General features: G+C 43.4%; 1 protein-coding gene across 1 annotated transcript in view; it reads right to left on the reverse strand.

Moving 5' to 3' along the window:
- Positions 1-15,861, reverse strand: part of GMPR (guanosine monophosphate reductase) — a 42,175-nt gene extending 26,314 nt beyond the window's left edge. Inside the window, exons 1-4 of the mRNA XM_090269790.1 lie at positions 15,530-15,861; positions 7,988-8,107; positions 5,319-5,402; positions 1,428-1,601 (exon numbers count right to left, since the gene is read on the reverse strand). Of these exons, the coding sequence (XP_090125916.1) occupies positions 1,428-1,601; positions 5,319-5,402; positions 7,988-8,107; positions 15,530-15,616 (465 nt within the window). The 5' untranslated portion in view covers positions 15,617-15,861. The remainder of the gene's footprint in view (positions 1-1,427; positions 1,602-5,318; positions 5,403-7,987; positions 8,108-15,529) is intronic.
- Positions 15,862-24,548: the final 8,687 nt, after the last annotated feature.

Genomic DNA, 24,548 nt, shown 5'->3' on the forward strand with positions numbered 1-24,548 from the left:
ACTGAAGTTAACAAGTCTCAAGGGTAGACCTTGGACCTTTCCTTCAGAACAACCTCCCTTTAAATCCCAGCTTTACTGCTTAATGATGCTATGACCTTGTGAAACTCTCAAGTGTAACAATGAAATAAGAGCTTAAGATTCCTCATCTGTGGTAAGCTGGGGACAACAGTTCCTATCTTTACAGAGATATTGCTAAGAACAGGGAAAAAAAAAAAGATGTAAACCTTCTGGAACATAGTAGGCACTCAATAAATGGTATTACTGTTATCCAAAAAAATGGCATAGGCAGCACCCTTATGGAGGGAAAGATGAATTTTGCTGTTTCCCACCCAACTTCTGACACTACAGCTGGCTGGTCTTGGGACAATTCTCTATCCTTTCTTCTCGTGTGATTGGAAAACATAAAAATATTTATCTTACAACTCCTTGGCAATCCTTAACAGAAGAGTTAACTCCATCAATAGAAATAATTCCTGTTTCCCACTTCCTTACATTGATAAAATGTGAAAAGGAATAAAATTTTAAAAGGCGAGTTAGGTAGCTTATCTAGTGGTCCATCTCTAACTGCCATGTTCATTAAGACCGGTAAAGACACATAATTACAGTATGTTTCCCAAAAGCCAAATTTAGAGTTTTTAGTTCCTTTTTCTGAAAATCCACACTTCCCAGAAATAACATATATAATCTAATTAATGAAGGTGTTAATAATTAAGAAAATACAAAAAAAGGAAAGAAAGGTCAAGAATAAAGACTGCATAGATAAAACAATACACCAAATGATTTGCAAGTAACAGTTGGGTATTGTGAAGTGTTCATACTGCGGATCCCTACTCTCATAAGCAGTGATTTCTACTGGCAGGTAGGAGCGCGGCATAGATGGCATAAGTACGTTAAACTAAAATCCAGTCACAGAAGTTTTTCATTTTTAAAACTTTGATCTCCCTCTTGGGAGCACGTCACCACCTTTCCTGCTGGCCTCTTCTTCCCCCTCCAGGCGCATCACTTTGGCCTCTCTTTCTCCTGAGCTCCAGGGGCCCTTCTTCTGCCTCTGTAACTTGTTTCCTGAGCCTGCACAGCCCAGCTGGCTCACTTCTACTACCTCTGCAACATTCTACATAAACTTTCTCTTATAATTTGAAAAAAAAAAATTGACAGAGACCTTTGTTTAAAGGTATTACATGGTAAGAAACTTCTGAAGATATTAAGCAGCAATAAGGAGACGATACCCTATGATGATGATCTGGATTTTACTTCTTACAGAGGCGAGCTCATTTTGAGATTTTCCATAACTGCTCCCACTTTTTCCGGTATTTTCAGCTAGTCTTCCAAGAAGGCACCAGAAGCTCTGAAGAGTATATAGCTCCCCCTGACACACTGAACACCTCTCTTTTTGCTTCCCCAACTACCGGATGTTCCACCATACCTACCATAATGGTGTGTTCTGGAAATTTGGCACGGACGAGTTTCACAAATTCCACAAAATGCTCCGAATAGCCATTGGCCACATCCAGGCAAATAAATTTAATCTGTGGCACAGCTTCCAGGATGCTGCTCATCTTTTCCAGATCGTTCTTCCCACTGCCGGAACTCACAGCTACATGCTATACCAAAAATAAACCAAAACATGCAAGACATGAACAGTGAGTAGTATTCAGAAGTCAGACCCTGTCTCCATCCATTCACCTGTTCTGGGGACAGTACATTGACCTTCTGAGGTAACCCTGATCAAATATACACACAGCAGACCTGCTCAGGAAATATGCAGCAGCAGAGGTAAAGGATGTTCATTCATTAAATTATTTAAACTCTGCCTATGCTGTGTTTCCCACCATTAAATTGCATATATCCTTAGCCCTGGCCCTCAGCCACAGAATCTCCTTTGTAAACAGTTTATTAAATATGTAGGAAACCTTTTCCTTGGCATTTGTTCACTTTCCTCAAGCTCTCTATGGGGAACTCCGAATCATGAAACTGCAGGTGCAAATCTCCCGTCTCCTGGAGGAGAGGAGAGTCAGGAAGAAATGAGGGGAGTCCAGTGAACCTGGGCCTCCGACACCAACACCGTGGCCATCAGCCCAAGTATCTCGCTCTGGAGATCAGGAGGAGGGAGGGAAAGATGTCTAAAACTCCTCTGATAAAACACCTTCCCATTTGCATTTTTACTCTCAATACAATACAAATACAACACGCAAATTGTAACTCAAGGAGCTTTGAATCTCAGTGTTCCTATTAAAAGGGCCAAGTGTCCCAAGGTACAAGGACAAAGGAGCCTGAAATGACTTTTCCCAACGGCAACTGGATGTGTTTACATCTAAGCCATCGCACCCCTCTCCGCGACACCCCCTCCCCAGCCTCCACTGTGCCACTGCCCCCCAACCCACCCATCAGCTCCTCCGGTAAAGGCTCTTCAGGAAAAGACCTGGTTTTAGTCATTTAGGCCTCAGTGAAACTGAGCCACGGGACTGTGCCCAGACTCGGCATCTCACTTTCATAAGAGTATTTTAACTTGTTATCACTAAACCATAAGCCAGAGCACAGACATATATTAATACCCTTGTTATTCTCAAAAAATCACAACCATGTAGCTACAACCCAGACGCTGAGTGATAGCTGGACTGGTAACATGACCCATTAAATTTATTCCAGTTTCCTGGGTTGACTCGAATTTCGCTCCATGTTGACAATCTGACGAGTGCTGTCCCGTCCACACTGCTTTTCCCTTACCACGAGAACTTTGTTATCTTTTTCATTTTCCCCTTCATTTCTGTTAATGTTTTGCACGTGGAGGTCAAGATCAGTTAGTTTCCCTCATGGCTACTGAGTTTTTAACATTTTTCCTCTTCAAAAAATCAGCCTTTAAGTTGGTGGGTGCAGGGTATAGTCAGTCAAATGGTCACACTGGGTCACGGAAGCCAAGCTTCCAGTTAACCACACATTGCCCCAAATCCACCGCCTCCCAACGTCTTACAAAGACGAGAAGGAGAGAAAAGTAGAGCTCATTTGAACACAAGTACAGCAAAAATGAAGCACTTGCTACTGAGCTGGAATTATTTTATCTCCCAAACCACCTTCTCACTCATCAAAATCCACACGAAGTAAAGCATAGAAAGAAAAAAAAAAATGCCAGTGCAACTTCCACAGCAGTGCACTATGAAGTTCTTTTTCGATCACAGATCGATAGCCTGATCACGGAGAAGAGTGTCTAATGCAGAGAGACAGACGCTCTGCTGGCACCGGTCAGAAATGCCCGAACGTGCCAGGAGGACAGGCAGGCACATTATAGTGGGGCTTTTTGTTATTTCCAAACTGCCGTTTTTTTTTTTTTTAAATCATAACAGCTTGAGATATAATCATACCGTAAATGTACCCAGTTAAAGCAGACAATTCCATGGTATTTAGTATATTCAGAGCAGTGCAACCATCCATCACCACAATCAATTTCAGACCGTTTTCATCACCACCACCACCCCAAAAAAACCTCTCATACCTTTTAGGCGTCATCCTCCCTCAAGCCTGAAGCAACCACGAATCTACTTTCTGTCTCCATAGGTTTACCTAGTCCTGAGATTTCATGTAAGCAAAATCACATATGTGGTCTTTCGTGTCTGGCTTTTTCACTTAGCACAATGTTTTCAAGGCTCCTCCAGTTGTAGCATGTATCAGTACTTCATTCCTTTTTATAGCTGAATAATATTCCATTGTTTTCATTCATCAGTTGATGTGTTACCATCGGTATTTAGCTAATGACTGATGAGAAAGGGGAGCAAAGGGACTTTGACACTGAGCTTAATAAATGGAAGCATAGGCCTGTTCCCTCAGGAAGCTACAGCTTTTCACACTCAGGGGGTTATGGCATTTCTCCACCCAGGAGATTAACATGCCTCCCTTCCTGCCTCAAGTACAAGATTGTTGGGGGCACAGCAGGAGGTGCTGGACCACAGAGGCCTGTCAGTCTAACTAGGGGGTGTAAACCCATCCAAAGCCCACAGAAGCCTGGGAAATTGATTGGGTCTTTTGAAGGGCACTTGGTCTGTCCCAACTCGAGCTAATATAATCCCAGGGGAACAAAAACATTTCCTTCCTTCCTTCCTTCCTCCCTTCCTTCCTTCCTTTCCTTTATTTCTCTTCCTCTCTCTCTTTCTTTCTTTCTCTCTCTGTCTCTCTCTCCCTCCCTCCCTCAGTCCCTCCCTCCCTCCCAATCTCCCTCCCTCCCTCGGTCCCTCCTTCCCTCCCGCTCTCTCTCTCTCTCCCTCCCTCTCCTTCTCCTCCTCTCCCCCTCTCTCCATTGCCCAGGTGACACACACTCACCCCATGCACTCACACATCCTCTCTCCATAGCATGTGGCCTTAGCAGCCACACAGACTGCCACTGGAGCTAAGCTACCTCTATGGGGACAGAAACCACCTGCCTGCGGGCTCCGAAGAACTAAGCTTTAATAAGAAGCAAAAACTCTGGACATTGGCTTTTCTCTTGGCCTTGCTGAGGACAGGCTGTATTTTTTTTCATGTCAGGACAGAGGGAGATGAGACATTGAACACCAGGGATCAGCTTCTATTTCCACCCGAATAGACCACTTTGCCACACCAGTCTCCGGTGCATGGGTCCTTGAAATGCTTTCCTTGTGAACCCATGGAAGAGACTGATTTCCACCTACATAACAGATGGAGATCTGGCTAGTTTCTACCTTCTGGCTGTATGAACAATGCTGCTATGAACACCTCTGTAGAAGTTTTTGTGTGGACATACATTTTATTTCTACTGGGACTCTGCCCCGGACTGGAACTGCTGAGTCATATACTAACTCTTATGCTTAACTTTTTTGGGGAGCTGCCAAACTTTTCCAAAGCAGCCACACCATTTTACACTCTCACCAGCAACACAGGAGAGTTCCACTCTCTCTACATTCATGCCAATACTTGTTACTCTCTGTCTTTTGATTATTGCGATCCTAGCTGGCATACTGTTTATTCAACACCACAACAACTTGTTATAATTAGATGTTTTTTTCTACGCCCAAAAGGAATGTTCAGGCTAGATCTACCCCTGGCAGGAAACGGAAGCCCTCTCCAAGCTCACATAACACTTCACCTTTCAAGGGAAAAAGCAGATACTCATTGCAAGTAAATCCTAGTGTTTTCAAAACAGGATACAGAACAGGTTTTCTTAGCAAATCTCTCGCACGATGAAGGGCTGGGGGACCACTATTGCATTTCCCCAGGTCTCTCTCAGGTGTCTGTGTGCCTACCTACTGCTGATTCAAACCTTTTTGACAACCCCAAAGATTTCCCACCCTCTACAACACATGTAATAGTCATACCTGCAGGCATTCTGGGTGTTTAGTGGCAAAGAGCTTCCAGTCATCCAGCGTGTAATGCTTATGAATTGCTGTAAACATGGAGTGCTAGAAAACAAAACAGCACCATTAGGATGAGAAGCCAAGCGAGCCTCCTTCCTCCATGAGGCTGCGGGTGAGCCAACAACACAGAGGCATCGGCTGCTCCTGCCAGTCATGTTTAATTAGCTTTGAATATGCTCCTAGGAGCCAAAAACAGAAAAGGTGAAACCAGTGACTTCACAAAAGGGGTTTTCCATTCTAATCTGACAACACTGCATTCAGAATTTAGGAGGCAGGGGAGGGAAGGGGGGAGTTCTCAGCCCTGCCCACACTGAGCACCTGCATTAGGCCAAGAGCGGGTCCCCTGCCAAGAAGGGCCTGCTAACAGCAAATTCTGCTTAGCAAACCCAAAAGAACCTCAACTTATATCTGAAAGCGTTTCCTTGTGTTTGCACCCTAAATGTTTCTTGCTAAAAGCTAAACCCATCAGAAAGTCAGTATCCCTAAGGAAGGGAATTTTATAAATAGCAAATTTATAACTGTCAATCTGGCATTTATTAAGCACCTACCTTGTGCAGGAAGTTTGCACACATTGTTTCATTTACATGGCAGAACTTTATACAATAACGTTAGCTTCGTGGACAGAAAAAAGGAGTTTAAAGGTAGAAATTTAGCCAGTCAGAGAAAGAGAAGTACCACATGATTTCACTCATAGGTGGAATCTAATGAACAAAAGAAACTAACAAACATAATAGAACAGACTCATAGACAGAGAACAGACTGACAGCTGTCAGAGGGGAGGGTCTTGCGGGGCTCGGTGAAAAAGATGAAAGGATTAAGGGGAAAAAGAGAAAAACCCCATAAACACAGACAACAGCACAGTGATTTCCAGAGGGGGAGGGAGTGTGAGGACACAGAAGAGGGTAAGAGGGGGCTAAATGGTGACGGAAGGAGACTTGACTTGGGGTGGTGAACACACAATAGAATACGAGATGATGTATTATAGAACTGTACACCTGGAACTTATATAATGTTATTAACCAATGTCACCCAAATAAATTCAGTTTTTTAAAATGTTTAATTAAAACAAAACAAAACAATTGCTTGGCCAGTAAGGGGCAAAGGCCAGCATCACACTCAAACCTGACAGCAGAGCTCAGGCCCCTTCCCCGATGTCAGGGTCTCTCTCCTAACTTCTCTGGGCCCATTTCTCCATCCAATTTCCCATCTAAAATCTATGACTTTATCAACTCTCACTACTCAGTGGATCCTAGAAATAGAAAATTCATAGTACCAACACATGTTTAGCTGCATCAGTGTACCCTGTCTCATTAATTGGGAGTCTTTCCCATGAAAATGGGAAGAACAGAACAAGTTGTATGTTTTTCGTGGACTAATAATCTGATATGTGAATTAATCAGGGCTATTTATTGCTCCCTGATTCCAGCCACTTTTACGTGAATCCATAATTCATTAGTAGCAATGGCTGATCACAGAGCAGAGCAAGGAAAAGATGGGGAGAAAAAATACAAATTCCTTTAGCAATTAATTTATTAGCCTCCAGCTCAAAGCTCAGTGGGGACTGAAGGCTGACAGATAATGCAACTAACTGATCATGGAGTCAGACAGACCACCTCCTATGCCATTTTTTGAGCTCATAATTTGTTTGAAGATCTTCCTTCTAATCACTGGCTAATAATGACTCTCAGCACCTCCTGGGGTTAGACTTGCTACCCACAGCAAGAAGCTCTTTCAACTAATTGGATTTATCTTTTCACTTGGCAGGATTATCAGTGGAAATAGATACACACTCCCTGTGCATTTGAAAAGCAAATGTTTGCATCTAAGATGAATAAAGGGCATCGCACCTGGCACACGGCTGCATGAAATGAAGGTCCTGCCTACAAAAGGCTTTTCCTTTATTTTTCCCAAGGTGAGAATACTAGCTATTTTATTTACAGGACACAGTTGGAAACTGGCTAAAAGGGACCATGAGCTTGTCCTGTGATCTGTCAATGTAAACTGAGAGGCCAATCCCTTACTCTGGGTTTGAATCTTGACTCTGTCTCTACTTGGCTGAATGCCCTGGGCCAAGTTACCTCTCCTCTCCCACTCTGCCTCGGTTTCCTCATCTGCAAAAAGAACCTGCGTGGTGAAGCTGTGATAACATTATATCCAGTGATCCAGTGTTTGGCACCTAAGTGCTCAATCCATGTTTTCTACATATGATGCAATAAATGCTACAGCACAGGCTACATACAAAGCAGTTCTGTATTCATTTAAAGGCACTCGCTCAGTTCTTATTAATATAATATGGCACTCGACTAACTTTACAATGTGGCACAATGTCCAACTTCTTTCTGTATCTCTCATTTCCAAAACTATCATGGGCGTCTTCAAGGAAGAAAGGGATGTGGCTCTTGAACATCTCACTGAATGCAAAGTCCACGTTCCACCCATCTTCTCTGATGGAAAAGAGGGGAAGAAAAAAAGTGACTGCAGCAACAATCAGACTCAGACCTATCATAAGTAGTTTGGCCACAGCTATGGGCCCAAGTGTCTCACTCTTCTGTGTCTGAACAAGTCTGGAGCGGGTGCTCCTGACAACCCATCCAAAGTGAGCAGCAGAGGGAAAAAGTCCACTGTCCTACCTGTGACATCACCGCTGCCATCTCAAATGTCCCCACGGTATCCATGTTGGCCACAATGATGGGGATTCCTGAGTAAGTCTGCTTTGAGTTTCGAAATGTGAAGGTGCGCTCAAGGTCCACCTATTGGCAAAAAGGAAAAGAAATGTTTTGCCCTTTGCTTGATTTGTGCAGAATTTCTATAATCTGAAGCAAGTGGAAAGAACACTAAGGAAGTGTATGCCCGTTAGTCCCTGGATTTTCTTGGTGTTGGACCGGATATTCCAAAGACAGGAGAGTCCCTGAGGAAACCAAGTAATAGGCTGCTATCCAAGTACAAAAGATGAATCCGGCTCCAAGCATCCTCAAGTGCCAACGCAAGGCATGTTCTCCCACCAAGCCCAGCATCCAAACCATAAGTTCTCTCTCCCTCATTAGTCTCTCCCATCCCATGGCCACCCTCTGACCCCAGCCTGGTCCATCCCAGCCCTACATACCCACATTAATGTTCTCTGTCCCCACTTCCAAGCACTAGAGAAACAGTTCCCCTTCTGAGAAAATCCACTCTACTCTACCCTGCCAACCATGGCCCTGCCTTTAACTCTCACCTTCCACTCCAAATTCACCGTGCAGTGAGCTGCAAACCATTAACTCCTTAACCTTTCAACTTTCTCAGCTGTTCCATAATTAGGAGCATCTTTCAAAGAGCCAGGGGAGTACACTGCAACCATATGTCTCTGCCCATAAACACTTGTTCCACTGACTCACCAACAGCTGGAGGGAGGGCCCTCCAATTCTATTGTAACTCCATCCTCAGAGCATTTATGACTAACTGCTATCAGAAGAGCTAGGCCATGATGGTGGGTTCGGCAAAAGCAGTGTGTTACTGTTAAACCAAGCACGCTGTTGTCCGGGGGCAGCCAACTGACCTGGAGTCTGCACAATCCTTCCACATCTGGGAAGGCCACCCTCCCCTCCACACCCCCAGTCTTATTAGGGATTTCTGGACCCAAGGGTAGGTAGGATGATGACCATGTCCAGCTTGAAGCAGCTAGAGGAGCACAAGACCTTCGCCCATTGTCCTTTATAAGATTATAAAGGGTCTTAAGTCTGAGAGGGGGGAATTGCTATTTTTTACTGTTATAAAAAATTAATTAATTTAAAAATAATAATATAGGAAAGGGTAAAGCCAAGGAACTTATATGCACGACCCATGGACATGAACTAAGGGGGGCAGGATTGCTGGGGGAAGGGGGATACTGGGTGGAGGGGAGCCAAAGGAAAAAAATTGGAACTATTGTAACAACATAATCAATAAAATATACTTAAAAAAAAAAAAGAAGAAGTACAAATAGGAAGTTACAGAATAGCCATGGGAATGTAAAGTACAGTATAGAAAATGGAGTAGCCAAAAAATGTATACACATGATTCATGGACAGGAACAATGATGTGGGGACTGCCTGCAGGAGTGGGGGTGCTGGGTGGAGGTGGGCAAAGGGGGCAAAATTAGAACAACTGTAATAGCATAATCAATAAAATATAATGAATAAATAAATAAATGATTTTTTTAAAACTAACAACAACAACAACAACAAAAAGCATGTGTTAGGGGCTCGCCAAGAACTAGCAGTCACAATCACTTCTTTGACCCTGGGCAGATCCTAGGCCTGAATGTTCACAGATCCAATCCTCACCCTCTCCTGCCACATTCTGATCACATGGAGGCCACCCCCTGCAGGCTCCATTCCCCAGATGGGTTCCTGGCTGGGTTCAGCCAATGGGGTCACTGAGTAGCAAGCTGGGGGAGAGGGCCTATGTTATCAGGGTAGTTCTCCCAGAAGCCCTAAGCTATGGCCTGTAGGATCTGTGTTCCAGCCCCTGGGCCTCATTAAGATCACCTTTCTCCTTTGGAAGTGGTTTCTCTCTGCTGCCAATCCCTGGGGTGCCTCGATATCTCAGTACTGTCAGGGTGTCTTGCATTAAATTCCCTGTTTTAAGTATTCAGCACTGTTTGTTTCCTTGGCTGGACCCTGATGGATACAGACCCCAAGGAAAACCAGCAAGAGGAACACAGGTGTGAAGCTTAAGCTTCTGAAATAAGCTGGACCTACCTACATTAACCCTGGCTTCGTGAGTACACCAGCAATAATCATTGCCTACCAGTGTTTATCTAGTTCCTCCTTTTATTCTTTTGCATTTCAGACAAGTTTCACTTTGCAATCAACATGTCAAAAAATCACCATGGGACACCTCAGGCTTCCTAACCTTTCCATGTCTCTTGCTTCTCCATACCTGTCCACTGGGCTTCCGGGGAGAGTGATGTCATAAGTATGTCCACCCTGGCCTTCAACAGCCAGAAATGAAATGCAGTCACTGCCTGAGCAGTGACATCCCTTTCTCGGGTCATATCTTTCTCAACTTCCTCATTATGATTTTTGATTCTACTTCAGTGAATCATATATTTAAATTCTGAAAGATAATTGTAGGGGTCTATTTGTTGCAACCTTCTGTGCTACTTATGGTCCTAGCATTTTGACTTTCCAGGCTTAAAATAATCAGAATTCTTTGGTCTCAAATTACTTGTACACTCCTCCCAAGATGCATGAGAAGAGATGCCATGCTACACATGCAGGTGAGCTCACAATGGGTTTTTCCTGGCACTCCAAAACCTATCAGCAGTGCATGCGTGCACGAACACACACCACACACACACACACACACACACACACACACACACACACACACACACAGTTCTTCACGGAAAAGGTCAGCCTTAGCAATGAGCTCTTCCCCTCAATCCTAGTCGTCTCCATATGGGAGATTCTATGCAATCCTTAACTCTAAATATGATAAATAAAAGTATCTTCTCAACATTATCAACACACACACACAACAGACCAGCTGTTCACTGAGAGGTATCTTAACTATTCCAGCCTCCCAGGAACAGGCATAGCCCCTCAAGATTTTCACCCAGCTAACCTGATTTGAAAGAAAACGTAAAGTAATAAACTACCCCACCCCAACCTCAAAAGCACATATTTCTGCAGTTCTTCAAACATAACCTTCATTAAAGTCAGCCAACATTAGAAGGCCCAAAAGTACTAATGGAGACCCTCCTACCATGTTTCTAAATACCTCAGTTTATAAGTCAAGCTAACAAGCAACTACATAAATTTTGTTCTATCCTCCTACCTTAACAAGCACAATTTCATTAATGACCTGGAAAGCATACGTGATGTCACAGGGAGTCAGCCTTGCCCCACAGTCCACATCCCCACTCTCCCCACCCATATCCGGAGTGTGCACACAGCGACACCCCAGTCCACACAGTAAGTCCCATGCACACACTCCTCCACTCTGACAAACACCTGCCAATGCCCCTCTCTGAGGTTAGAGGCAAGCGTACCAGCTGCATGGATGGCTCCTGAGAAAACACACCTGGGGAAGAGGCCCCTGACGGCCTTGGAATCAGCTCCAAGTCAAGAGAGCAGGGAAATCCAGGATTCTGAGTACCTGTAGAAGCAATAGCACAGCCCACAGGCCCTGTCCAGCGAGGAGGCGTCAGGGACCCTTTTGCCTAGATCGGTGGATGGTATTGATTAAAGCAATTCTCTTATTAACTACATTGTTCATTATCTCTGTAGCTGGTAGATCATTAAGTCTAAGCACACGGGCAATGCCTCTCATCTTTGTAATCCTACTGGGTCAAATGTGGAATAAGTTAAAATCTGGTCAAGGGGCAAGAATAATGTTATTTTGGCCCCCAGCCTTTCTCAAGCAATGCTCTGTGCGCCTAGCACAGCCCTCTAGAGGTGCTCTGTCCCCTGGAAGTGTCACCAACAATTCTAAGGAGAAACACATGCAACTGCACATCACCAGACAGAGGGTTCCACAACTGGGAAGTGTTCCCGTGGCCAGTCCAGAGCATCCACGTACACGTGAGGATCATCATAGGATGATGTCCAAAACATACACGCTTGGGCTGCCTCAAAGTAATAAATCAGAACCTTTGTGTTGGAGACAAGATGTGTATTTTTGGAGTGTCTTCCTAGATGATTTGGAGGCATCCATGAATAACAAGTCTAGTCAAACTCTCATAATTTTACAGAGCAAAGCTGTAATGGTTTGTGTCTCTTCCCAAAGACAGTAAAAGTCCTAACCAATGACCTTATTTGGAAATAGGGTCTCTGCGGATGATCAAGGTAAAATGAGGTCATTAGGATAGGCCCATTCCAATATGACTGGTGTTCTTTAAAAGGTGAAAATTAGGACACAGACACACAGAAAGAGAGAATGTCATGTGAAGATGAAGGTCGAGGTCAGGGTGAGGCACCTACAGGCAAAGGACCACCTAACATGGCCTGTAAACAACCAGAGAGAGAAGCCTGGGACAGATTCTCCCTCACAGCCATCAGAGGGAACCAACTCTGCCAACATCTTTATCTGGGACTTCAGGCTCCAGAACTGAGACAATCCATATCTTTTGTGTAAGCCTCCCAGTTTGGGCTGCTCTGTTACAACAGCCTCGGGAAACTGACCCAGAAGCAAAGGTAATAAAATAATTTGTAACAGAGCTTGGACTGCAACCCAGATTTCTTCTTTCTCAGACCAATACTCTCTCCATCGGCCATGTCTCATCCCCGGTTGAGGTTCGCTCAAGCTGGACCAGAACTCTTCTCACTGGACCACTGGGGAACAAATTACTACAGAGAGTTAAGGAGACACAACACTCACGGTGTCATGCCATGTGTTTCTTGTCCTAGGACAAGTGGCCAGTTTCCTGATGCAAATTCTCCTCAATACCCGACTTCCAAAGTCAGAGTTACATTAAGTTTTCGTTTTGCTTTTTCAAAAAAATCTTACTAGCACTTAAGTTGGGAATTGTGAGCCAGGAATGGGTCCCCAAAAAGAATGCACTCAAGGAATCAAGGGCATGCAAGCTCCCTCAGGGTCTATCAGATAAGACAAGCTCTTTCCTCAATCAACAAACACCAATGGCATGCAAGCTCCAGGTCTATCAGATGAAGACAAGTTCTTGCCTCAGTCAACAAAAATGTCAATGGAAAAGATGACCCAAATGTCCACCCCCACCCCCAGCCCTGTGGCACTTTATGCTTTAGGCTTGAGAAGACTCAGGTGAAGGCAATGAATGGATGGCCAGTTGAGAGATGGCTGCCCCTCTGGTACAACTACTGTAAGGTCACCTGGGCCATCTCCACCTGTACCCCTTTTCTCTGGAAGGTGACTTCATATTCATTATATGTGACACTTGTGGAAATGCCCTAGCAGAAGCATTCCAACTTCCAAGTGAGAGATCACTCTTTCTCTCCATTTCCTGCTCACCAGGCCAGGCTCACAGCAAAACTGTTGCAGTGATCAGTTTTATCAATGGTTAAAGCACTCCCTTCTTAGCCAGACTCCACTCTCACAGGGAATGTTTTCTCTCCTGGCTGCACTCAGATCCACTCTCTGGTTTGGCCCAAAGTCAGTCATTTACCAGTCATGTATGATTCATCTTCGAAGTTGCCTTTAGGTATGACTTCCGCTAGAGGGCATACATTTGGCTTCTGATTGTGCAATGAAGTTTTTAATCTGCCTACAAAAATATTTCAGGCATCCACAAGTATACTGAGAAAACATTGAGAGGGGATTAGAAGCCTGACTAGATCTAGGCCTAACTACTACATCTCTCAACATCATTGAAGCAAGCAATCAGGTTATAAGGGGTAGCCAGCCAGGTAGTTGCCAGGGACACCAGGCAGCTTAACTATTACAGGGACCAACCAGAAGGTAATGCCAGTTAACTCAGGTTTCCAGGCACAGAGCTGGCAAACTCCCACAAAAGTAGAAATATGAAAACTTCCCAAGGATGTAAGAGTTCTTGTTGCAATGTATATGTATAGCTTGAAAGATGCTATCAGAGGCCAGGCATCAATAATTTCAATCATCCCAAATTATGAAACCAAATGATGCCATATTATTCCTTAGGAAAAAGTAATTCATTCTATTACATAAACTCTAAATGTTTTACTGTCTCAAGAATTTCCTGGTTCAGAAAATATATACAATATATCCTTGTTTTAAACACATTATATTCTTGTTTTAAACATATAATTTTTTCTAAGTTTCTCTCTACTAAGTGAATTCTGAACAAATATTTAAAGAATATTGAGGTCATCAAATTAATCTGCCTAGAATCCCCATATCTTGTCTTAGTCTGGCCTTACGTACCATCTACCACTTATAACTGGGGAGGCCCAGGCCAGCCATGCAAACTTTTTAGGTATTTTTCTTTCATGACTCTGCCCTGCTCTTTAGCACCTGAAAGAACATGATGAAGGACCAGAACAGAGTCATCCAACCTAGGTTAGCATAAGGGTTAACCAGGCCTCTCCTGCCTTCTCCAGTCCTGTCCTGCCCCATCCTCTCTGACTGCAGCCTGCCAACCCTCCTGCTTGAGAAGGTGACTTGGCTCTGCTCATTGGCTAAAGCAGGAGGCCTCTCTAACCCAAGCAAGCCCTTGGCTGGCAGCACCAGGCACTGCAGCTAGGCCTGGGCATCAGTGGGCAGCCAGCCGATTTATTTATGGTCTTTAAGCTGGAGTGTAAGGTTCAGTGTGCTGGCTCAGCCCCCTCCTGTTTATTCCTGTGGCCCCAGCCTCCAGGCCCAGTCCAGCTTCCTCACCTTCCTCTTGGGCTCTCATCAGACCAGGCAAAGCCATTGTCACCAGCACACACCACTCCAGGGGGCTCTGCCTTTCTGTGCAGCTAGTTTACCCTTCAGGGTTTGTTTGACCTTCCTCCTCACCATCAGGGGCATCTCTACCCCCACCTGGAGGCTATTTCCAGCCCAGTCTCCCTCCACCTGTTCTTCAGGCTTTGATCCAGTTTGCCGCCTAGCCCCAGGCCTGCGCCCCAGTGCTCTCCACTTCTCTAGGACTGAATTGGACTTTGCCTGTCCAGTAAGGAGGGTGCCACAAGGCACCGGTCCCCAGCCTCACTCCCAGCAAGGTCACTGAAATGCGGAAAGTAAACTCTGAACTTTTGTCCGGAAGTTTCCCAGTCTTTCAGCCATCATAAAAAAATTCCATTGCTGGACCTGACACTAAAGCAGCAGCAGTTTTCCGCACTAAGAAACAGCGCCAAAATCACAAGGATCTCCCGTTGATTTTCCTCTCCTTTTATGATGTGGCTCCACTGTGTCCTTTTCTCCTTAAATGCACCCGTCCAGCCTCCCCATTCTTTCTCACCACTTGGCAACTTCATCTTAGCTCCTCTGTCGTCTAGTTCTGATGTGTACTTGCCCTGGCCAACCTTACCAGATTTAGAATTTTAGGACCCAGCTGGGCCCCTTGAAGACACCTCATGTCCTGGCAGGGAACCAGCTGGCTTTCCCTTTCTCAGCTGGTGGAGAGGGAGAAGGCAAAGGGGGTCAGCACCCCGGCCATCCTCAGACACAGAAAAGCTGGCAAGGTAATAATACCACAATGCACCGCCTTCCACCCACCTCCCCTGTGGCACCCCGAAAAATATCCCACCCCCACGGCGGCTTTCAAAAAGCCCTACCTCTGCTCGGCTCTTGAGGCTGCTTCGCTTAGGTCGGAGCAGGACATCCTTGAAGTCCAGCTTGAGGTCCGAATCGATGCGGGGCATGGTGCGAGGCGGACAGCAGCCTGAGGCCGGTAGCTCCTTCCTGCGGCGCCCGGTGCGCGGGGCGGAAACGTCCGGGACGCAGGATCGGGTGCGGGCGAGCGGTGAGGGTGCGGCGTGGGGCTGAGCAGGGGCGAGGGTGTGCGGGGCAGCGCGGACCCGGAGCGCGGGAAGCCGACCGCGGATGAGACGCGGAAGCCCTGCTCACTGGCGCCCGGGTGCGCACGCTGCGCCCTTAAGGCCGCCGGCACCCCTGCGGCGCCCCGCCCCCGCGTCTGGGGCCGGAATGGAAAGAGGAAGGGGAGGTCCTGCGGGTTAGGGGCAGACCGGTGGCTGGGAAGTCCGCGCGTGCGATATTTTTAACAAGCTCCCTTCCAGCTGCAGCGCTGGAATTGGCGGGTCGGGGCGAGGGTTATGCCCACCCCTTTGTTTGTCGCAAAGGATGCCCCCTGTAGGAAGGAGAGACTTGGCCTGCGAGAGCCTTACCAAGGGAAAGTCCACTCCTTGAGAAGTTTTGCTGCTTCTTTCTCTAATTCCAAGCCTGTGTGCGTGCCCACCAGGCGCTGAGTCACACCTTCACATGCCAAAAAATAAGACACCCTTGGGAAGCAGAATAGAATTAAGGAAAGGAGTGTAGGCAGGTAAATCTATTTAGTAGCAATGAAATTGTAGAAACAATTTTTGGATCCCCTTTGGATATCAGGGGTGGGTTGGTTGGTTGATTTTCATAAAAGCAATGAAGTCCATAGTCATCACAGATCCTGGGATTGGGGGACCTTGAGTTCCCTGTCTGAGGGTTACCAGTGATGTCAGTTTATTTTTAATTCACTTGTTGTCCTTCAGGGCCTTAGGGAGTTCAGGAATGTGCTTAAGTGCGCCGCCTGCACTTTCTCATTCACTCCCCCAACCACCCAATGAAGAAGGAGCCATTTTGCAGATTAGGAAAATGAGGAACATATACATAAAATACTTAACAGTAAAAGATGTAAATATCTGGGTCCTTAACACAATGCAAATTTAGCTAAGCTGCTTTTGCCCTAGGACCTCTCTCTGTCTGGCTCAAAAACCTGACCCACCTACTTCTAAATGAGTGACCTTGGGGGAGTCACCGAATTTCTCTAAACCTCAGTTTTCTCATAGGTTAAAAAAAAGGGAGAAGAAAAAAACAATGCTATCCTCTCCCAGGCTTGTGTGAGAATTATATTTTGTATTTGTGTGCATGTCTGCATGCTAAGGCACACACATGCTCGTGGACACACAATGCATATCCCATAGTTAATCAATAAACAGTAGCTATTTATTGGGGATCACATGTTGCATTATGTGCATTAAGTTTTATAGCCTCAAACTAGACTGCTAACTGCTCAAAGGCAGGAGTCTTATTTTCAGTTGTCTTCAGCCTGGAACTGTTCTCAATGAACTCATACTTTGTATGGCTGACCATAAAGATATATCACAATATTCATTTAACACAAATGTCTCCAAGTGATAAAGGTTATGGAGGAGAAAAAGGAATATTCCTTTTATCCCTCTAAATTCTTATAGCAGGTCTAATATTCAAATTAACATGAGACAGATTAATAGGAAAAAATAACCAAATTTATTACATATGTACATACCAGGGCTCCATGAGACTATGGGATTCAAGGACGGATTGAAACCTTAAGGCTTATAAACTGGAATTGTGGTTTGGGACTTCAAAGGATAAGAAGGCACTTCGTATGGAGATGGAAGAACAAATGTTTAGTTAATTAATATTTTCTGGGTCTTTTGTAACAATGGAACCCAGGGAAGACTTCGATCAAAGGAGTCTTGCTAGGTTCCTCCCTGTCTATCACATTCCAACTAGTTCATGTTAAACTATAGTTATCTATGATGTCACCCTCCCTTCCTGGAGCAGATCCTCTATCTAAATTCTTTTAGGGAATTAGGAATAAGTTTAAAGGTTTTTTCCCAGTATTTAGTTTCTTAAAAATAACCAGTATAAAGTAGTCCATATCCCAAAGAAGCACATTTTGGGGTGGCAAAATCTGCTTCTCCTCAACGTCTTAGCCCATTACACTTGCTCTCATCAACTTTGTCCCACAAGAAGTCCTTGAAGTTTCATGAAAGGAAATGAAAGTTATCAGGGAGAGAATGAAAGTACAGTATTCCCTCACTTGTCATGGGTATTACATTCTAGACACCCCCCGCCCGCCACAAAGTAGGAACCTTACATTTAGTCTACACTCTTAAACCTATGTAACTGTAACCACAATAAGTCCAGCCAACAAAATACTTATGAGTCTTATAAAATCACTGGGAGCCAGCCAGAGGTGCTGATTTTTTCCAAAGTAGTGGGGAAACCTAATTCTGATCTTCAGCTTCTAATTAAAAACAAAATAAAAGTAATACACAATTATTATATGGTGTGGTTATTTAAAAAGTATTCTCCCAAAAGGGAAAAGAAACTAACCTTGTTAAGCATCTGCCTGAGGCAAAGTACAGGGTGAGTGAGGGCTTTATATTTATTGTTAGAACACTGTCTTAAAGGAAAAGCAACCTTAGGTTGAACTCGCTCATGTACCTCTCCTCTTGGTTTCTTGCCCACTCCCTTTCTGTTAGAATAAAGACAGATCTCACATTACATATTACATTCTTTCTCCTTCTGGAATATTTCATTATATCTGCTCTCTTCTCAGGCACAAAACCACACTCCTATGGGGTCAACACAGGTCCCTGATTCTCCACACCAAACTAGATTCCTTTAAATGTCCATTGCACCTTCTACATAATCGGGCTGTACTTCTTGCACTAATAATAATGTCACCTCTCAGTACAAGGACTTCCCTAAAAGTTCTGACTATCAAAAGACAAAGCCATAAAAGAGATCTAGAAGCCAATCTGTTAACAATGTACTGTCTAATGGTAAGTGTCACCAAAAATTACATGGGAATATAACCTCCAAAATTATGTGATATAGATCCCACTGGACACAGTGGTAATCATTTTATATATTCAAAATTAAGTTTGCTAATTTTCTGAGGAATTTCTGCATCTAAATTCACGAGAGACATTAACTTGTAGTTTTCTTTTGATATTTTTTATCAGGGAAATAGTACCCCCAAAGAATGAGCTGAAAATGCTCTTCACTCTATTTTCTGAAAGAGCATATATAGTTCTTTAAATATTTAATAAAATTAACCAGTGAGCTAAAATTAAGTGGGATGATATAATTGTTTATTTTTAGTAGATAAGCATCTCTCAAAAACCAGAAATAGTTAAAATTAAGTATTAAAAACTTGGAGATATTTCAAAATTATAATTTTTAATATGAAATAATTAGTGCATGTTTCATATCTTGTGCATTTGTCATATTTGAGAAAATTTGTACTATTGAATTAACCTAGTGGCCTTCTAATGCCAACTCAAAATATATAGTTGAGTAATTGATTTAAATGTGAATAGAAAGTAAAGTGTATCAAATTTATGTAGATTGTTAGAACATTTAAAAGAACATAAGTTTCCTATACAATATTTATAAAAGCTGATAAATTTGGAAAGTTGAGCTAGTTGGTTAATTCACTACTTTATCATACATAATAATTGCTCAGGATCTTGTGAAATGGGGTAGGGTTTTCTTTTAAATTTATTTGTTTTTATTGTTTATGCTGTTACAGTTATACCAGCTTTTTCTCCCTTTCCCCACCTCCTCCCAGCCCCACCCTCTCCCCTCCCCATGCCAGTCCCCATGTTGTTGTCGGTGCCCATGGGTTGTGCAGAAAGCTTCTCTGGTTAATCCCTTCACCGTCTTCCATTACATATCCCCACACCCCACCCCACCTCTGCAGCCTCCTTTCCAGCAGCTGTTAGTCTATTTAATGTATCAAAGCTTCTATTACTCTTTTGTTCATTAGTTTATTGTGTTCATTAGATTCCACATATAAGTGAGATCATGTGGTATTTTTTTTCATTGATTGGCTAATTCACTTGGCATAATTTTCTCCAAGTCCATCCATGTTGCAAAATGTAAGAGTTTCTTCTTTTTTACTGCTGTGTAATATTCCATTGGGTAAATGTACCACAGTGGTTTTGCTTTCATTAGCATTCATGACAATCACTGGGAACCTTGAAAAAAATGCAGATTTTGCTGCAACAGGTCTTGGGTGGGACTAGAGGTTTTATATTGCTAGCAAGTGTCTAGATGAAAAAACTAAGGTTCTGTGGTTCACACTGAGTAGTGTTCCAGAATGAGTCACCCTGAGATGTGCCTCTGTGGTATACAAACTGTTTTGAGCTAACGGCAACTTTAACCTCAGGCTCAAGAGAAACTTCCAGCTGAGGGACAACTGTGTCTCTATTGTTTGTTTGTTTATATTCATAATGGTTTTATTGAAATATAGTTCACATACCATACAATTCACCTACCTAAAGTATATGAGTCAATGATTTTTAGCCTGTTCACAGAGTTGTGCAATCATCATCACAATCCCTTTTAGAACATGTTTGTCACCCCAAAAAGAAACCAGTACCCATCAGCACCCACTTCACATTTGTGCACTTTACCCCTACCCCTATGCTCTTAGGAAACCACTAATTTACTTTTAATCTCTATGGACTTTTCTATTCTGGACATTTCATATAAATGAAATATATAATATGTGGTCTTTTGTGACTGTCTTCTTTCACTTAGCATGTTTTCAATGTTTATCTATGTTGTAGATGAACACACATCAGTACTTTATTTCTTTCAATGGCCAAATAATATTCTAGTCTCCTTAAATTTTGCACCCTAAATACCTCACTTGCTTCACCCCAGTCCCAGCCCTGTAACTCAAGTTATCAAGTACTGATAAAAAGGCTTTTCTGACTTTCCAGAGAATTTTGGCTAGAAATGATGACATATCTTCTTGACAATATCTATAGTTTCTTGAGCTAAGATTGCGGGATGGTGTGTCTCTTATGAAGAGCTTTGAAGACTGCTATCAAAACTGAGTGGTCACTGATTCATACTCCACAGGGGCCAGGCAAAAGGTCACATCCAAACCTGCGTTCCAAATAACACTTAAGTGCTGGGCTTCTCAGGGGGACTTTGATTTATGGCCAAGCAGAAATAGAGCAGGGATGAATATAAATTATGAAGGGCTTAGGGTATAAGAGGAAAACCACTTGTATCTCTTCACCCTTAAATGCATCACAACCTTCTCCCCTATATACATGCATGCACAAATGCTCTTGAAACACACACCTAAAATTTTAAATTGTCAATTGCATTAACATAGCCCATAGCAAAAGCCACAAGCTGACAGCCCACAGAAGATATGCTTGCTTTGATCAGCAGTGTGTTTTAATGTTTCTGAACTACTTGCCAACATTTAAAAATTGAGAATTTTCACATTGAAAATCTGAATGGCTAGGTCACTTTTAAAAATTGGGAGGCCTGTTCCAATGGGCTATCCATCATCCTTTCAGAGGAAAACCATCAATTAGAAGTAATCAGCATTGTATCCTTGGATGGGGCAGATGATCTATAACGCACAAACCACTGACCCACCATTCCTAGCACAAATAGAGGGGACCAAAAAAAACCTGGAATTTATTTAGAAAAAAATTGTGTATGTATTCTTACATGTTTGAACTTCAGTCATCTTTAAAGTACCCTCCATTTGGTGCAATACACCTACTGAGGCATTTTTTTCACTGCTCAAAATAGTTTTTGAACTCATCGTTTTCGATGCCTTTTAGTGCTTCTGCCATTTTTTGTTTCAGCTTTTGAGGACTTTTTTCATCTGGAGAAACAAAAAAACAGTTGATTGGGATGAGACCAGGTGAATAGGGAGGGTGGGCCATGGGGATCATGCAGTTTCAGAACACTCAGTGCAGTGTGGGCAGGTGTGCTCATAAACTACCCTTCATGAAATGACAAACATGTTGAAAGAGTCTTAAAAAAGAAAAAGAAAAAAGAAAATTCACTGAGACCTGAATGCAGCCTCTCACAACAATGCCAGCTGGTACACTGATACAGATGGGTTTCCACTGAGAGAGAAACATCAATCAGTTGCCTTCCACATGTGCCCCAACTGGGGATCAAACCTGCAACCTTGGTATGTGCCCTGACTAGGAATGGAACCTGTGGCATTTCTGGTGTATGGGATGATGCTCCAACCAACTGAGCCACCTGGCAAGGACTGATTCTATCCTTTACAGAACACTAGATATTAAAACATATGATGGTATTATTAAGGTAACTATTTTGAGTCAATATTAGTCTGGTATAATCATCTCATTACCATCTTGGTAATCTCATGTCTTTTTATTAAAAGCTTGGGTGTTGGCAGAAAGAAGAGGTAAAACTGTTGTTATTTACAGATGACATGATATTATATATATAAAACCCTAAAAACTTCACCAAAAACTATTAGAACTAATAAATGAATTCAGTCAAGTTGCAGGATACAAAAATCAATATGCAAAAATCTGTTGCACTTTATATACCAATAACAAACAGAAGTGTAGGGGACAGTGAAAGCTGAAGTTACCAAAGGAAGGCCAACTCGCTTGGCCGGAATCAGGTATTTGCAAGACCTTGCCTGATTGTCTATATTTGCTTTTGGGTCAGGTATTTTCAAGGTCTTGACTGACTGAAAACATCTGCAACATGTAGCCTTTTGATAATGAAATCTGGAGCCCTGGGGGCTGGAAACAAAGCAGGAGCAGGGAACATTCTGACTATTGGATTAGAACAGGAGCTGCTTGCAAGATATCTGAGAACACTCCGCCTACAGCTTTCTCAGGAGTTTCTCCTCAGTTTCGTTTCTTAGAAGTTTCACTTACTAGTTTTCTCTCCTGACTGCTGATATCAGTAGCTCATGCAATGGACATTATAAATAAACTTGGCAGACTCAGGCGAGGGTCATAGTCTCTCCATTCGAGGGCAATGGACCACCTGACCGTCACTTTGCATTAATCTTGTGTATTTGTTACAGAACCCCTGGGCTGCTCCAGTTGAAAACAAACCCACGGGCTCTTTAGTTAGGGGCCCGATTGCCCGCCGCCAAAATTATAACTCTCAATACCAGAGTTTAGTGAAAAGAAAAAGAATTGTTTATTTAACAGTTATACAGATTTAGTTATTTGCGGATTTCTGTTGTTAAGTCTTATGCTCTTTAAAACACCCACAAACACATATCCTTGCCTCCCCACTACCAAACCAGGCTAGTTTTAGGAAAGTCACAGAAACCGTTTCCCTACTTTCCAAACACAGTTCAGCTTTACCAGCAGCTGCCAATCATTCAATCCTGATTGGGGAGGTCCTTTCTGTGCTGTGGTGCCCGCCAGCTCTCAATGCAGAACCACCTGGATTCTCAGCCTCCTTGCAAACTGTCTTCTTCCTGCAAACTGCGCAGATCTCCTCTCCTCCTCAAAACCGCATGGCGAGAGCCTCTTAAAGCAGCCTGGAGACCCCTTCTCCAAGCCACATGGAGAAGGCCCCTTCACCAAGCCACGTGGAGGGAGCGAGAGAGAGAGAGCGCCAGAGCGCGAGCGTGCCAGAGAGAGTGTCAGAGCGCCAGAGCCAGAGTGAGAGCGCGAGAGAGTCTCAGAGTGAGAGCACGAGCGAGAGCCAGAGAGAGTCTCAGAGAGAGAGTCAGAGCGCCAGAGCCAGAGCCCGAGTGAGAGCCCAAGTCAGAGAGCGAGAGTGTCTCAGAGTGAGAGCACGAGCGCGCCAATGAGAGAGAGTCTAAGCTAAAATGTCCGCAGCTGCTTATATATCCCTGACTGCGTCATCTGATGCAGTGGGCGTTGCAAACAGTTCTGACCATTCACAGACCCTTACGTAGGCTCTGTGTGCTTTCTCCATACTGTCCCCTGGTTCAAGACTCCTCCCATCTGCCTGAGGCTTTGGATACATTAAAGCCATTTGCATAAGAAAGACACTAGCCACCAGCCTCAGGCATGTGGAGGCATTCTAAAAGCTGCTTCCTTCTCCCCATCCCCCAGCTGCAAGCTCTGGGGATTTTTGGACTCCCCTGTTTCTGTAACATATTGTGTCTGTTTTTCTTTTAATCTCCAGGTTGCCCCCTCTCTAGTACCTTAGGTTTCAACATCAAGTGCACAGGTCGAGGCACAGAAGGAGAAATTAACATAACAATCCCATTTACAATTGCATCAAAAAGCATTAAATACCTAGGAATAAATTTAACCAAAAGAGGTGAAAGACCTGTAGTACTCTGAAAACTATAAGACACTGAAGAAAGAACTTGAAGAGAATACAATTAAATGGAAAGATATACCATGCTGATTGATTGAAAGCATTAATATTATTAAAATGTCTTTACTACCTAAAACAATATACAGATTCAATGCAATCTCTAGTAAAAAACCAATGACATTTTTCTCAGAATTAGAACTAGTCCTAAAATATGTATGAAAACACAAAAGACCCTAGTCAAAGAAAACTTGAGAAAGAACAAAGTGGGAGGTATAATTATCCTTGATATCAAACTATACTACAAAGCTACAATAATCAAAACTGTATAGTACTGGCATAAATACAGATATTCAATGAAATAGACTAGAGCACCCAGAAATAAATCCTCACTTATATGTTCAATTAATCTATGACAAAGGAGACTGGATATGCAATCAGGTAAAAACAGTCTCTTCAGTAATTGATCTGGAAAAACTGAATAGATCAATTTAAAAAAAGAGAGAGAGAGAATTCTCCATGACAACCTTACAAAGGGACTTCCGGCCAAGATGGGGGCGTAGACAGACATGCTACATCTCCCTCTACCACTAAGAAGGAACACAACTACCTCAAAACTAGAAACAACCAGAAGTCCCAGAAAATCAAACTACATGGAAGCCCAGCAAACAAAGATATAAAGAAGAAATACCCATCCAGACAGACCGCACCCCCACATACAGTGCCACAATGTGGTGAAACAGGTCACCC

The sequence above is a fragment of the Furipterus horrens genome, unplaced genomic scaffold (genome assembly GCF_987537825.1).
Source record: "Furipterus horrens unplaced genomic scaffold, mFurHor1.1.pri manual_scaffold_3, whole genome shotgun sequence".
Lineage (NCBI taxonomy): Eukaryota > Metazoa > Chordata > Mammalia > Chiroptera > Furipteridae > Furipterus > Furipterus horrens.